The 13,197-nt window shown below is 44.5% G+C and overlaps 2 protein-coding genes across 3 annotated transcripts; both read right to left on the bottom strand.

Moving 5' to 3' along the window:
* Positions 1-155: 155 nt before the first annotated feature.
* LOC147241165 (transmembrane protein 54-like) lies at positions 156-9,445 on the bottom strand. 2 transcript variants are annotated; one of them, XM_086193116.1, is made up of 6 exons: positions 9,154-9,442; positions 8,120-8,316; positions 6,060-6,119; positions 3,465-3,656; positions 1,444-1,578; positions 156-1,343 (listed from the first exon to the last, which is right to left on the bottom strand). In XM_086193116.1, exons 1-6 carry the CDS (start codon positions 9,164-9,166, stop codon positions 1,008-1,010), a joined length of 933 nt encoding a protein of 310 aa, XP_086049242.1. In that variant the 5' UTR covers positions 9,167-9,442; the 3' UTR covers positions 156-1,007. The 2 variants fall into 2 exon arrangements, with proteins under 2 accessions (XP_086049242.1, XP_086049243.1); XM_086193117.1 differs by lacking the exon at positions 6,060-6,119 and having other exon boundaries at positions 9,154-9,445.
* Positions 9,446-10,749: 1,304 nt separating this feature from the next.
* LOC147241164 (gap junction beta-3 protein-like) lies at positions 10,750-11,445 on the bottom strand. Its single transcript, XM_086194353.1, has one exon. It carries the CDS (start codon positions 11,443-11,445, stop codon positions 10,750-10,752), a length of 696 nt encoding a protein of 231 aa, XP_086050479.1.
* Between the last annotated feature and the right edge of the window lie 1,752 nt (positions 11,446-13,197).

Below are 13,197 nucleotides of genomic sequence, written 5' to 3'. Positions count from 1 at the left end.
GATAAAACTGCACATGCGCACTATTGTTCATGAGTCAGACACACACACGATTGAGGACACACCCTCACCTACTCTGTACACAGCATTTGATAAAAACACAGAAACCGCCTGTTCATGGTGAACTTCATCAGCCAGCCTGGCACCCCCCCCCCCCCCCCCACACACACACACACCAAAAAGAGGCAGCAAAATTCAAAATGTGAAATGAAAAATTGAGGTTTTGTAGTGAAATAACGTGCTGCGTCTGTGAGATGACATCTAGCAGCTCCTTGGATAACAGTTGTTTTTCTCTATCTTTCAGTGCAGATCAAACAAATGAGGTGTTACAGGACGTATTTGTAACACTGGATAGAGCCAGAATTTTTCTTTTCTTATTTCAACTCCCAAATCTGAACCAAAGCAAAAGTGTACAGATGAAAACAGTTTTTCTTGGCTAGGCAGACATGTAACCAACTCCCTGGAAAACCAAAGCAAATGACATATAGTGTGTTAATTAGTGAGTTTAGTCGGCAGAGTCTTTTGGGATGGTGCCAAGCTGGCTGTCCCCACAGATCCCAGTCTTTCTGCTAAACTAAGCCTGTAGCTTCATATCTGGGCAAGTGCAAGGGCAAAATTAATATATTCATGTAACATGAAGCAAAAACCTGAATGTATGTCTTCTAAAATGTCAACTAACCCAGTTAAATAGTCCTCCCAGAGGTAAGGAATGCCAGCATGTTCTATTAAACGAGGATTCACCTCATCTTACTATGCAGATACACATTTAGAAGTACAAAAACACACTGCCACGGAACTTGTGCACTCAGTCTCTGAGCTGTATAGAAAATTCATACATCAGATTAAGTTCAGGTCCACTGCTCTACAAATAAAACCTCTGCACAGTCTCAGTTAATAAGTTTGAAGACACAGACCTGCAGCACACACGCGCTCATGCACGCACGCACGCAAACACGCAAACTGTGCTTCACATCATTCTTCAAGCAGCTCGGGCAGGCCAACTACAGTGGCTAAATCCAGAAGCTGGACCTTTCCAGCGCGCCCCTCTCCAGCAGACGGTGTTGCTCTGGTGGCCTTTGCTGGCTGCCAACCCTTGTTTGCAGCCTTTCGCAGTCTGACCTTTCTCGGTACGGCTGGCGAAGAGGGCGTCTCTCTGAGGGGGGAAGACTTCTGTGCTGATGTAGTGGAGGGGAACGGTGCTGCTGTCTCCTAGGTTCAGTGTTATGTCGTCGAGAGTCATCGGAGCTTCTCGGAGCTTCAAAGTAATGAGCTGAAGGTTCATTGTAGCGTCTTGGGTTGGTACTGAGAGATGGAGCAGCCTCCTCTATTGGCCTCACCACACGGATCTACACAAACACACAAGGTTTAATATAACTTGCAAATGTATGTAATGTGGAAAGAGTAAAGCTGGAATTTGTCGTCGGAGAAGAGCTGTTAATATCTCACCTCTCCGGGCTTCCTCCTGTGGGGCCAACATGGTAGACCCAGGAACGAAATGCAGAGAGAAACACACCGGGCAGAAAATACCAGCTGGATGACACAAGTCACGATGAGAGGCACCCACAGGATCAGAGTGGTACTCTGGGGGGTGGAAGTGGCTGTGAGTGACAAATACCAGCTGGACCATACAGAGCGCAATTTGAGGCTGGGCAGCTTCACACAACTGGGACAGATTGCATGGTAATGATGCGAGTCGGGGTTTTCTCGGGTGATTGTGGCGCTCTGCAACAGAGCAGCTAGTCTGGGAGTTTCCCTTTGCACAGGAGACACACCACTGTGAATAAAATATGCAAAGCAGTCGTATCAAAGTAAAAACTGTGCGGGGGGGAATTCTGGCTTTTGTTCGGCATGTCGACACACAGACTACAAAGGGAAGAAAAGTTAAGGCTTCCAAGCTCAGAGTTTTCTTTGGAATTCATACTAAAATATGCAGAAAGCACAAAAAAAAGCTTGCATAACCATAACTACTGCCTCAAAGCAACTGTGTATCAAAACACTTTCAGGTGATGTAATCCACCCCCCCATCCTGACCGCCACCGGATATCCCTGGCCATTTAGTTGTGTCTGTGCTGAGAACTGGTTTAATACAATATCTTCTCTCTTTATAATGTAATGAACAAGCTTGAACTCAACAAATTAAGTGCTCAGATCTGAAAATGTGACCGTTTAAAGCATTAATAACAGTTTAGTCCGATTATGTGGAGATAAATTTGATGGACTTGTGATGAAATTTAACGTAAGTGCTGCGGAGGGCCTCAGGGATGACGTATATGTGTAGAGGTTCATATGAAGTTGTGCGCCACCATGATGTGTGCCTGTCCCAGTCACTTTGACCTCCAAACATTTTTCAGTGTGGATAAGTGATAAGTGGATATTGGTGATTTAAAAAAAATCTTTCGGTGTCCCAGAGATACCACCTTAATGGGAATGGGAATGAACAACAACAGAAACTTTGGCTAGTAATTTTACCGTACACTTCGTTAGCTCGTTCATTGGAAGCTAACGTGAGGATTAGAATGTGTGTCCAGGTTCTTTGCTTCTCTGAAATCTTTTAATGCATCTTTGCTGCCCAAGACTGACGGCATGATGATCTTCGGGTTGTCCGTCCCAGTTTTCTCTAACGTGATCAAAAGCGAGGGTTCGAGGGACTTTCTTCAAATACAGAGCAAATGTCCTCTGGGACTGGTGCCGTGTAAGGTTTAGCAGCAACGGTCCCAATCAACATTAATAGTGCTTGATTAGAGCAGCTACTCTGAACCATAAGTTCTGAGAGACTACAATTTCTTGAGTGCGTGTTCATTTTTTTCTCTTCAAGTAACAACGTGGTCCCAGCTGCATTTGGTCTGCAGGGGGGAAACAAGAAACGGAGTCAAAATAGCTGCTTAAAACACTGCCCTGCTAGCGGTGCACAGCACGGACACCTCCAGTGTTTCACAGGTATGACTGACAGCTGCATGAGAGTCACACCCCACACTGTACATTAGTTGCATCTCCTCAGTACAAAACAACACATAACGCTGGACATTTTATACATTTGCAGTCACCGAAAGTGAACTGTTAGTTAAGTTACACATGTCTGCTAGCAGATAAAACTAAGTTCCATTAAAACAAAGGTCATTTAATTGACAAATTGAAGACCGCTAGCCCGTTAAAATGCCAGAGTTATGCTGATGTGTGGCTGCTCGGCTATGAGGCTGAGCGGGCCTGACAGGCCATCTGCAAGACACTGCAGCAGGACAGAGCCTGAAGTGCAACGACAGGGTCAGGTCAGTAGTTCTGCCACCAGCCCACCGGCTTCACAGTGTGATGGGCTGAGTGGCACCCAGCCTCCCGCAGCCTTCACACACATGAAGGGGTCACGGTGACGCGCAGCCTGCATGTGCTGCAGTGAAGATGCTCAGTTGACCGGAAATGGTCAGAGTTCACGCCTTCATTTCAGTGTCTGCGGTGCACGCTAACACACTCACGTAAATGCGTGTGGGGTCAAAAGGACACTCGTTGGTGATGCTAGAGTAGCCAATGGCATCGGGAAAGCGGCAGTGAGTCAGGAGGCTCCGCCCTCCATGGATGATGGCCCTCACCACAGACACAAAGAGTCCCAAGGCTGAAGCTGCTGCCATGAGTGCTGCGGCCAGACTGAAACTGAAGACGGACCACATCTGAGGAAAGAACACACATGTACACATGTTCAGGTACAAACATTTCTAATACTCCAAGTGGGAAACTGTGAAAACATAAATAGATAAAAAGAAAAGTAAGGGGAGGCAAATTTAAGGAATAACTATTACATACCAATATTGCTTTTTAAAAAAAAAGGCAGATCAAACTTGAACTGTGCAATGAATAAAAATGAAGCTGAGGAAAACAATGACTAGTTTTCAGGTACTGGTCTGAAGGCTCACTCAGTTGCTGCAGCTCAGTGGAGGCTAACGCGACGTTAGGAGGACTAATCATCCCGGGAAAAGTGTCGTATCACATCTGAGCTTCTGATAATCTCATCAGACATTTTGGTCAGGACTTTAAATGGAAAATCTGTGTTATGACCTTTGAAAGATGCAGGCGTTTACCAGGCAGATAATGCAGACAGTGTCATTATAGTTTTTGAATCATTTGACAGTGACGACCATTCACCATCACCATGTGCCTGAGCGCAACATCCATATTCCAAGAGCAGTGAGCAGTGATGAGAGTAAAATGAGTCACAACAAATCTCAGATGTGTCGAGGTGTCCTCGAGCAAGTACCCAACCCCAAACTGCTCCCGATGAGCCGGCTGGCATCCTGCATGGCGGCCATGAATGTGTGTTAATGTGATGTGTAAATGTGGCAACACCGGAAAACCCTTTGAGCACCAAGAAGGTCCTCGAGACATGGCACCCTTTTAACAATTTCAGCAGAAATTGCTGAAGATTGCAGTGCTACAGAGATGCTTTCTCTCTCTGGTACTCCAGCTTCCTCCACAGTCCAAAGACATCAAGAGGGGACGAGGCTGATCCAGACTCTAAATTGACCGTAGGTGTGACTGGGAGAGCCAATGGTTGTCTGTCTCTATGTGTTGGCCCTGCCATGGACTGGTGACCTGTCCAGGGGGAACCCCCCCAACCGCAACCCACGACGGATAAGCAGTGCAGAAAATGGATGGATGGTCCCTTGTGTAGTTGGTTTGGCCGTTGCAGGATAACTCAAACATCTAGGATGGACCTTCCTGATCTTTAATAGGATGATAAAACTTTGGTTGAGGAACAGACATTTATGTTATGAAACTGATCCAGAAGCAGATGCACATCTGATGATGTCACATCATCTTGGTGGAGTTACGTGCCAAATCGTTTAGAGGTAAATTAAAATGCAAAATCTGCAATCCCACTAAAATCACAAGTTGATCTACAAGTTAACTGTAATGTATTTAAATAGGCAGAACCATTTGAAGCACCATGGAAAATACATTTGGAAAATACAGAGGCCAACATTAGAGAAAAATGTACCATCTTATCCATACTGGCAATGTTTTCTTTGCTGCTTGTGGCTTCATCCAAACAGGATGTTATGCAAAAAAAAAAAAAATTCAATTAAGATACTTTATGAATATTTTATACTAGGCTGGTGGGGGAGGGGGGGTAAAATGGTAGTGAAGATCTTAAGTTTCTGATTCTTAAATCTAGAGCAGGCACCCACATCAACAACATACTAAGTACTGCCTGTGTTTGCAGTACAGCCTGATGCTGCTGGTTTGAGTGTACATGAAGACGCACTCCTCAACAGAGGCAACGCCAATGTGGAAGTTGTTCAGTATCAAGCAAGGGACAAACACTTTTGATGCGTTATGCAGGCAGAAAAACGCCAGCCTTGCCCTTAAATCCAAAAACATCACCAAAACCCACGCTGATGAGTCAGCGATGCACAATAAAAGCTGGGTAGAATAATCGGACTGTTCCTTACTAAAGTTGACAGAAGGCGCAACGGGGAAGAGAAAATATCTGCACCTCTAAAATCTCTTTGTGAACTTCCTGGCAACATGATAAGATTAGAAACCAAGCAGCTCATTAGGAGATTAGATGCTGTACAGTAGCAGTGAAAAGGATGAAGGAGTGTTCTGACATGAGGAGAGGGAGTGTTGAGATTGCACTCGCGTTTTCTGATGTCTGGAGGATTAACGGAACACACGAGGATGTGGGGAGTGGCTGACGGCGGTAGGTTTGCCTGCGCTTACTCACTCAGCGTCACCAGTCCTGTCTGAGCAGCCCGACGGTTGACTGAATAAATAGAGAGCAGAAGCCATGCCTCACTAATGGAGGGCAAAGGGTAGAAATACAGGGAGGTTGACACAACACACAGGAACTCCAAAAGCTTTTCCTTTTCCTCTAAAAGAACAAATGGAGTTTAGCTGAGAATGAAGTGTGGCAGAGCAGGGCGAGAGAGAGGAGAGGAGAGAGAGAGTGGTGCAGTTCCATGGGATCGTCACTAAGAGGAAGCACAGGGAGCCACACGGAACACAGTCAACATACTTCTCCATCTATGCTCTTATCTCATCTGAAGAGCATTCAAATAAACAGGGATACTAACCAGACATCTGCTCTTCTTGTTTTTGGACAGGACGATAGCCAGAATACCAACGATGATTGCCTACAGACAGAAATCAGACAGGAGCTGTAAAAAAAAAAAGGTTTTACTCACATCCGTTCAGTTTTGACCATGATGGATGTGATGGAAAATCGCCACAAATTTCCAAAAGGAAACGATCCCTTGATCCACTTGTAGACTCACAGAATGCAGTCTTGGATGGCTCAACCCTGGATGCCATAAGTATTTCAGACTTCATATTTAATTCATCATCGGTGATGAGCCACCAGAAAGGCAAATTAAGATTTCGTGACTGAAGATGATCATGAACAAAAAAAAAAAGAGTCAAATTCTTTAGCGCATTGATGGTAATTTTTAAGGCTCTCTTTGCCGTCAACGTCACTCTCAGACGGTGCATGGATGCAGTTGCGTCGACAGCTACTCAATCAGAAACAAACCAGTCTTTAATTTCCTTTCCCACCTGGATTCTGTGGACACCTGTTGTTTGTCTGATTCAGCTCACTCAACACGCTTACACGGGGCGCAGCACTAGCCAATCAGAGGCACGGTAGAGGTGTAGGCCAGTCTTTTGAGGATGTGCACCCAGTGTGTCTGTGTGCTGCTGGGACAGGAAAAAGAAGACCCGCTGGCGCACAATGTGCTGCCTGGCTTGCTCAAATATGGATAAATGGTTGAAGGTGTGGACGAAGGTTGAGTCCCAAATCCGAACTGGAGACGTTTACTCTGACTGTACATTGGCTTCATCAATGCATGGTCACGGTGACCCATGAGGGGATTTCACCCTCTGAACCGGGAGAAAGAAGGGTTTTTAATTGTTTTTTTTTATGTTGTCTATGTATTCATGTGCTGCTCCAGTAACACTCTTCTTTGTAGGAGTCTGAGTTTCTCATGCCAGTAACCGTTTCTGTCTTTTGGAAAAATACACACGGACACGTTATTCCTGAGACATAAAAGGGAATTGGAACACAGCAAATAACACAACACCTTCAGCAAATCAATAATTAAGAGATAATAAAAGCAACACGAGGAATACCGAATAACATAAAATAATAAAAGCACCAGCAAAGAGGCTCTCAGAGGTGCTGCAAATGAAGGAGTAAATTATTCCAGAGGGATGTAGTCCTGACAGCAGGAGTCCTCCTTCATCTTCAGCCTTGAGCAGGGCACCACTACCAGGGTCTGGTCAGACCATCTCAGCCCTCAGACTGCTGAGGAATAATTTAGAAGCGCAGATAGAGCCGAGCCAGACTGTGAAGGGCTTTCGAAGTCAAAAGTAAGGTTTTTTTTTAATCTATTTTCCGGGCACACTTTTGTGTTCAGTTTAAAGCCTGGCAGCTGTGCTCTGCTCACGCTGAAGCCAGGCAGACGTGTTCTGGTCAAGCCACATACAGAGCACATGTAAGCACAGATCCCTCCAGCCTTGACGTGGAAAGTCAGGCTGCCGGCTGTGGCGTAACAGTGTGGAGGATATTTTCTTCTAAGCGACTGAGCCCCCTGAGTATGGCTGCTGACCATGTCGAAGCTTTTAGAACCACAGGGGGGTCCTGTCTCCTAATCACACCGATAACAAGCCCCGTCACAAAGCTCATAATGTCTCAGAAAAACATGAGCTTACTGGACTCAACTGGCGGTCTCATTTACCAGATCTCAGTCCAGCGAGCTCTTGTGGGTGATGGTGGGACAAGAAACTCATCCAGCACCAAGCTGAAGTAATGGTTCAAGCATAAAGACACTCCTGAAGGCTAATGTTTGAGTCTCTTCAGTGTTCAGCTCATCCCAGGTCCCGGTGGACATTTGTGCCAAATATGAAGAAATTCCCTCAAGGTCCTGAAAATACCATGTTAACAAGAATGAGACGGAAAATCAGACAACCCAAAAACGCCCCCCCCCCCCCCCCCCGGCTGATGCAGCAGAAGCGTCTGCAACCCTTGAGATTCCACAATGAACCCAGAACTAAAAACACTCTCCCTATGTGGTTAAACACCAGACTACTGCAGACGAGCTGCAGGATCAGCATGCGGCCCGCGTCTACACATACTCACCACCAGACCAGATGCAAGAGCCACCACATTGGAGATGGCGTACTCCATGGCCCGGGCCTGCTTGTGAAGGTTGATGTGTCTCAGCACCACACCATGCACCAGTGCCCCCAACAGGAAGTTAACATGACCCAGGAGGACCAGGCTCAGCCCCATCTTCATCAGGGTCTTGGAATCCTCCAGGCTGGCACAACACAATCCTTGGTGGGGGGGGGTTGCAGAGCAGGAAGAGTTACAGTGATTTTCGCCAGTGTTACATCAGTCCTACTGTCCAAGTTCAAGGTCCCCGTGCTGTACCCCCGTTCAAAAACACAGCAGACGGGTCACCGGCATCAATGATTAATCATTAGAACTCCAGCACCGTGACTGCCCCCCTCAGGATGGTAATGCAGATATCTGAAGATTCCTTCTTTACAACAACAAAAATATTCCTACGATAACTGGGATTGAGCCGGGTTGGAGTGAAGAGGAATGTAAGGCAAATCACTGCTCCTTTTCCAGACAAAAATACTTTTCTATCCAAGTTTAGGATGAACCCCCGTGGAAGGTTTCGTCCGCCTGATTTTAGGCGTCAAACACAGAATGAAGAACTGTGTTAGACTACAACTAAGAAGAAGAAGAAGAAGAAGAAGAGGCCCATATTTGGGTGCGTGTTGTAATTCGTACTCAGGCTCTCATCTTCACACAGAATATTTGGGGAATTCGTACTCACACATTCCTACTGTGACAGACAGAAACGACCTCAGCATGCCATGAACATTCTTCAGCTTCAAGTGGGTTAAAAGCAAACGCTCTCAAAAGTTTTCATTCTGGTGTCGAGGATGTCACATTTACAGTTCAGAGTTCACCAAAAAGAAGCTGAGATGGGATTTCGGGAAACTACAGTGATTACAAGCACGTCATTTCAAAAGGTCCCCCCAGAAGACATCATCTCCAAACTTGCTCAGCCCACCACCACCACCACCACACCCAAGCAAACACTTTCGAACTTTGAAATAAGCCTTGAAGTCACCCTCCAAGGAGTGTGAGTGTATTACCTGCACCGGCCATCTCTGTCAGGTCACCATTTACAATCTACATTGAGCAAGAGGGGTGTATGCGCATGTGTGAGGGCTGGTATCAGTGAGCGTCTTCTTCAAGCTCATCACCTCACGCCACTCAGTCAGCGAAGCAGACAGTGGCACTTTCGTTTAAAAAAAGTTTCAAAATAAAACGCTTTCACTCTGACAAACGCGCGTCCCTGCACGTGTATTTAGATCGATGAGCATAAAAACATATCCTTTGATCCATTATTCATTCATAAAAAATACTGTAGACAGGTTTCTGCGTCTAATTAGACAATGTCCCTGTGCAGGGTACGATCAACGTTTTTATTTTGAAACCAAAACTGACAATTAGAGTGTTGAGACAGGTGCAGACGCACCTGTGGATCCCTCCCTGTCTTTCAGTGGCATCAGCATACAATAGAAATCTCTCAGTACAGTCAGCTGACTTTATCAACAGTCAGTTTAATTGTTTTTTTATACTGAAGCAGTTTGTGTATCTAGTGTCATGACATGGATCAGCCTGACAAAAACACATCACACAGCAGGGCTCTGATGATTCCGTCATTTATTTCAGAATATCAAGACCCCCCCCCCCCCCCCCCAACAACATGTGGTTAAGACTACATTTGACAAGCTTCATGATCGCCACGTAAAGAACGAAAAATACCCAGTCAACGATACCTCAGTTTTGTATGGTGAAACAGGAGTCACAACTCTCGTGACTAAAGCGAGCCTCTGGTGCCATCTTGTGGACACATTTTAAATTTTACTTTTTTAATTCAAATAAGACAGTAGGCTTCTCTTATACGAGTGGATACACAAAGATCCTGCTCTCTACGTGCTCACAGTGGTTACAAATATGTGAAATATTTTAATTGCTCATTTTTATTGATGAGTTGTGATGTACTGAACCTTTCAAGTGAATGTACACGAACATTCAAGGCAAGTTCAAGTTCAAGTTAATATATTTATATTATATGTATATACGTGTATATATATATTGGAATAATATATGTCAGAAAAAGGGCCGTAGAGCAATTTGAAAAATAGCTTGCTTAACACAGTAAGTTGTAAGCATTCAGGCCCATTGTTATGGTCATGAGGACTGGATCACAACAGGGAGTATATTAATAATTCATGGAATTCATTCCATGTTTTTCATAACTAATCAGATAGATCAGATCAGATGTATGACGACCCTTTACAACCTTTCGATTCAAACCGATAAATGATGACACATACGAATCAATTGATTCATTTTTCACTGTTCATAGGCAGTCGTGATTATAACAATCAAAACCTACGATTATAGAGTATAAAAATAGGGCATCATTTTATGCTTGATTCTATGAATGTTTATGAAAATCACTGAGGGCGCTCTGTGACGTTGGGGTTTTCTCCTCTTCAGATTTCATTGTGTTGCTGCCCTCTGCTGCAAGTAACTGCAGTAATATTTTCCGTGTATTATTTTTGCCGTGTATTATTTTTGCCAACCCTATCACAACATGTGCATATTACATGTTGTATTTTCAATGCCAACACTAAAGAAAAACATCTGATGCCAGTTGTTAAGTAAAGGAATCAAGTTCAGTGAAACATCATGTTTTTAGATGAAGTGTGAACGCTGCCTCGATGTTTAAGATTCACCACCCGGGAAGCAATCAGATAGAAAATCTCACAAATGTTGAGTATCACACACAGGACAGATCCCCCCACCATGAAGTATGTGAATATGGTCTTCTCAGTGGGCCGAGATATGTAGCAGTCCACCAAGTTGGGACACGGCTTCACATCACACTGGACCTTCCTGGGCAGTTGGAAGCTTTTATAGATTAATTGCAGCAGGTAGAGAAATGTCACCTCAAAAGCGGTCTTGATGAAGAGGCTCAAAAGGTAAGTCCACCAAAGACCGCCGTGCTTCTGTCCCGTGTTGCCATACAGCCGAGAGTTCTCCCCGTGTTTAGCTCGATACTTGCGTTCCCTTTCCTCTCGGTAGGCCACGTGCAGCACCACCATGAAGGAAGGGCAAGTGATAAAGATGAGCTGCAAGGCCCACAAGCGAATGTGGGAGATGGGGAAGTTGTAATTGTAGCAGGTGTTGGTGCAACCCGGTTGGCGGGTGTTGCAGTCAAAGTGTCCCTGGTCGTCGCTCCAGACCCGCTCGGCAGCCACCACGAAGACCAGCACCCGGAACACAAAGACCACTGACAGCCAGATGCGTCCAAAAGCAGTGGAGTACTTGTTGACCCCACTAAGAAGACCCTGGAGAAACTTCCAATCCATGACTTCAGCTTTGATTCACGCCTTTGTGCTTGGGTCTCTTCAGATGACTGTCCTCAAATATAGAGCTGGGACATGAGAAAAAAGACAGTGACGCATTCATCAACGGAAATGCCAGGATCTCTAAAGAGTAAAACAGTCCATAAATTTCACATCATGTGCTTAGATTTGTTGTTATTTGTTCCCTATACTTCACATTTGAGATAACTCGTCCTTTCTGTGATCAAACGTTTCTCTGAGAGCTCCATCCCTTCTCACAGTGGTTTTCACAAAGTTTGGCTCTTTGAAGAAAAATGCCTTTAATAATTGATGAAGCCCTTTCTGGGTCCACGGATGAAATTTTCTCTGTGCAGAGGAAGAGTTTAAGCCTGTCGTTCTGAATGTAGAGTTGCCCCCTTAACTCTTGAGCATTCTGTTTCTTAAGACAGAATATGACTGGCCCAAAACAGGAATTTAATTCAATTGATTCATTAATTTGATTTTAATTTTATTGCCTACCGTATGAGTACAGGTTGTCCGCTCAGTCCATTGCATCCCCTGTCTGGGTCATACGTAGAGCTGAACAGCCTCTCTCCCACTGTACGTCTCTGATATTGACACGGTGGACGAATCAACGCTGGTCCATTATCTGCAGGTGTGGCCTTATCTGGCGTCAGCCGCCCGGTATCACTGTTGACTCCATCACCTCCGCATGACGAACCAATTTCTTGTCACCGTGAGTTTCTCAATTTAACAGCCACCTAACAGACCAGGAGCATTCATTGCTAAGATGTTTTGCTACCGCTGCAGTACTGACTCCAGCGGAAAACAAAGCACCAGGAAACAACTGCAAGGCGGTGGTTGAGTCAAACCGTGCAAACTAAGATTATGGCGATGATGATGGTACCGTCTGCTGCAAAAGAGAAACATGATACAGACTCAAAAGTAAAGAAAGTAATGTTTAAAAGCCCTTTTAAAAGACAATCACGTACCCTTCAGTGACGTTTACATCCCCATTTACCATTTCTTGTTGGTAAAAGGTGCATTTCGCACTTCTTAAAGACCAATATTTTCCTGTCCTAGTTTTTAGTGCTTGTAGGTGTGTATATTTACTCACTCTGTTCTTGCCATTCCTGAACACATGACTTATATCAGTCCCATTGGGCAACTGTAATTTAAAGATATAGACTTTGATTGATAACAATTAAAAAGGAATTTGTCTGAGGAAGAACCACAGGCACTTACAAAGACCTGAGTTATGGAGAGCTGATATTGAGGAATCAGATATTCCAAACATTTGCTTGTCCATATCACCTCATTAGAACACTCAGTTTAATGGAGCCGCCCTGTACGGGTCACCTTTCAGTCCTTTGTTCTGCTTTGGGAGGGGTGCAGGATGCAAACAGATACGGACTGAAACGTAGGAATTTTAAATATATTAGCTTATCAATAACGCTGCTCCCATCATCAGCAGATACAATTGTTGTTACATAAGATTTTCTCTCATTTGTGTCCACAAATTGAATCTCTTCTGTTTGCCTAATTTAAACGGTTTAGGCACCCATTTTAATTTATGAAAACAAATATTTTACTGATGCATGATACAACTTTCAGACAAAAGGTTTACACAACTTTCCTACGGATACACACGACACAGCAAATTTCACAGGGTTTTCTCAGGTTACAAGTATTTTTTAATTTTATTTTAGAAAATAATCTTCATTTCTCTTCATTATTCACACTCAACAATGGAGGTACAGGACAAGAACAGTTGTG

The sequence above is a fragment of the Aulostomus chinensis genome, chromosome 22 (assembly GCF_037954235.1).
Source record: "Aulostomus chinensis isolate RoL2024-O1b breed Wild chromosome 22, RoL_Achi_v1.0, whole genome shotgun sequence".
Classification (NCBI taxonomy): Eukaryota; Metazoa; Chordata; class Actinopteri; order Syngnathiformes; family Aulostomidae; genus Aulostomus; species Aulostomus chinensis.
Note: the sequence above shows the minus strand (reverse complement) of the source record. Positions and strands in the feature narration are given on the sequence as shown.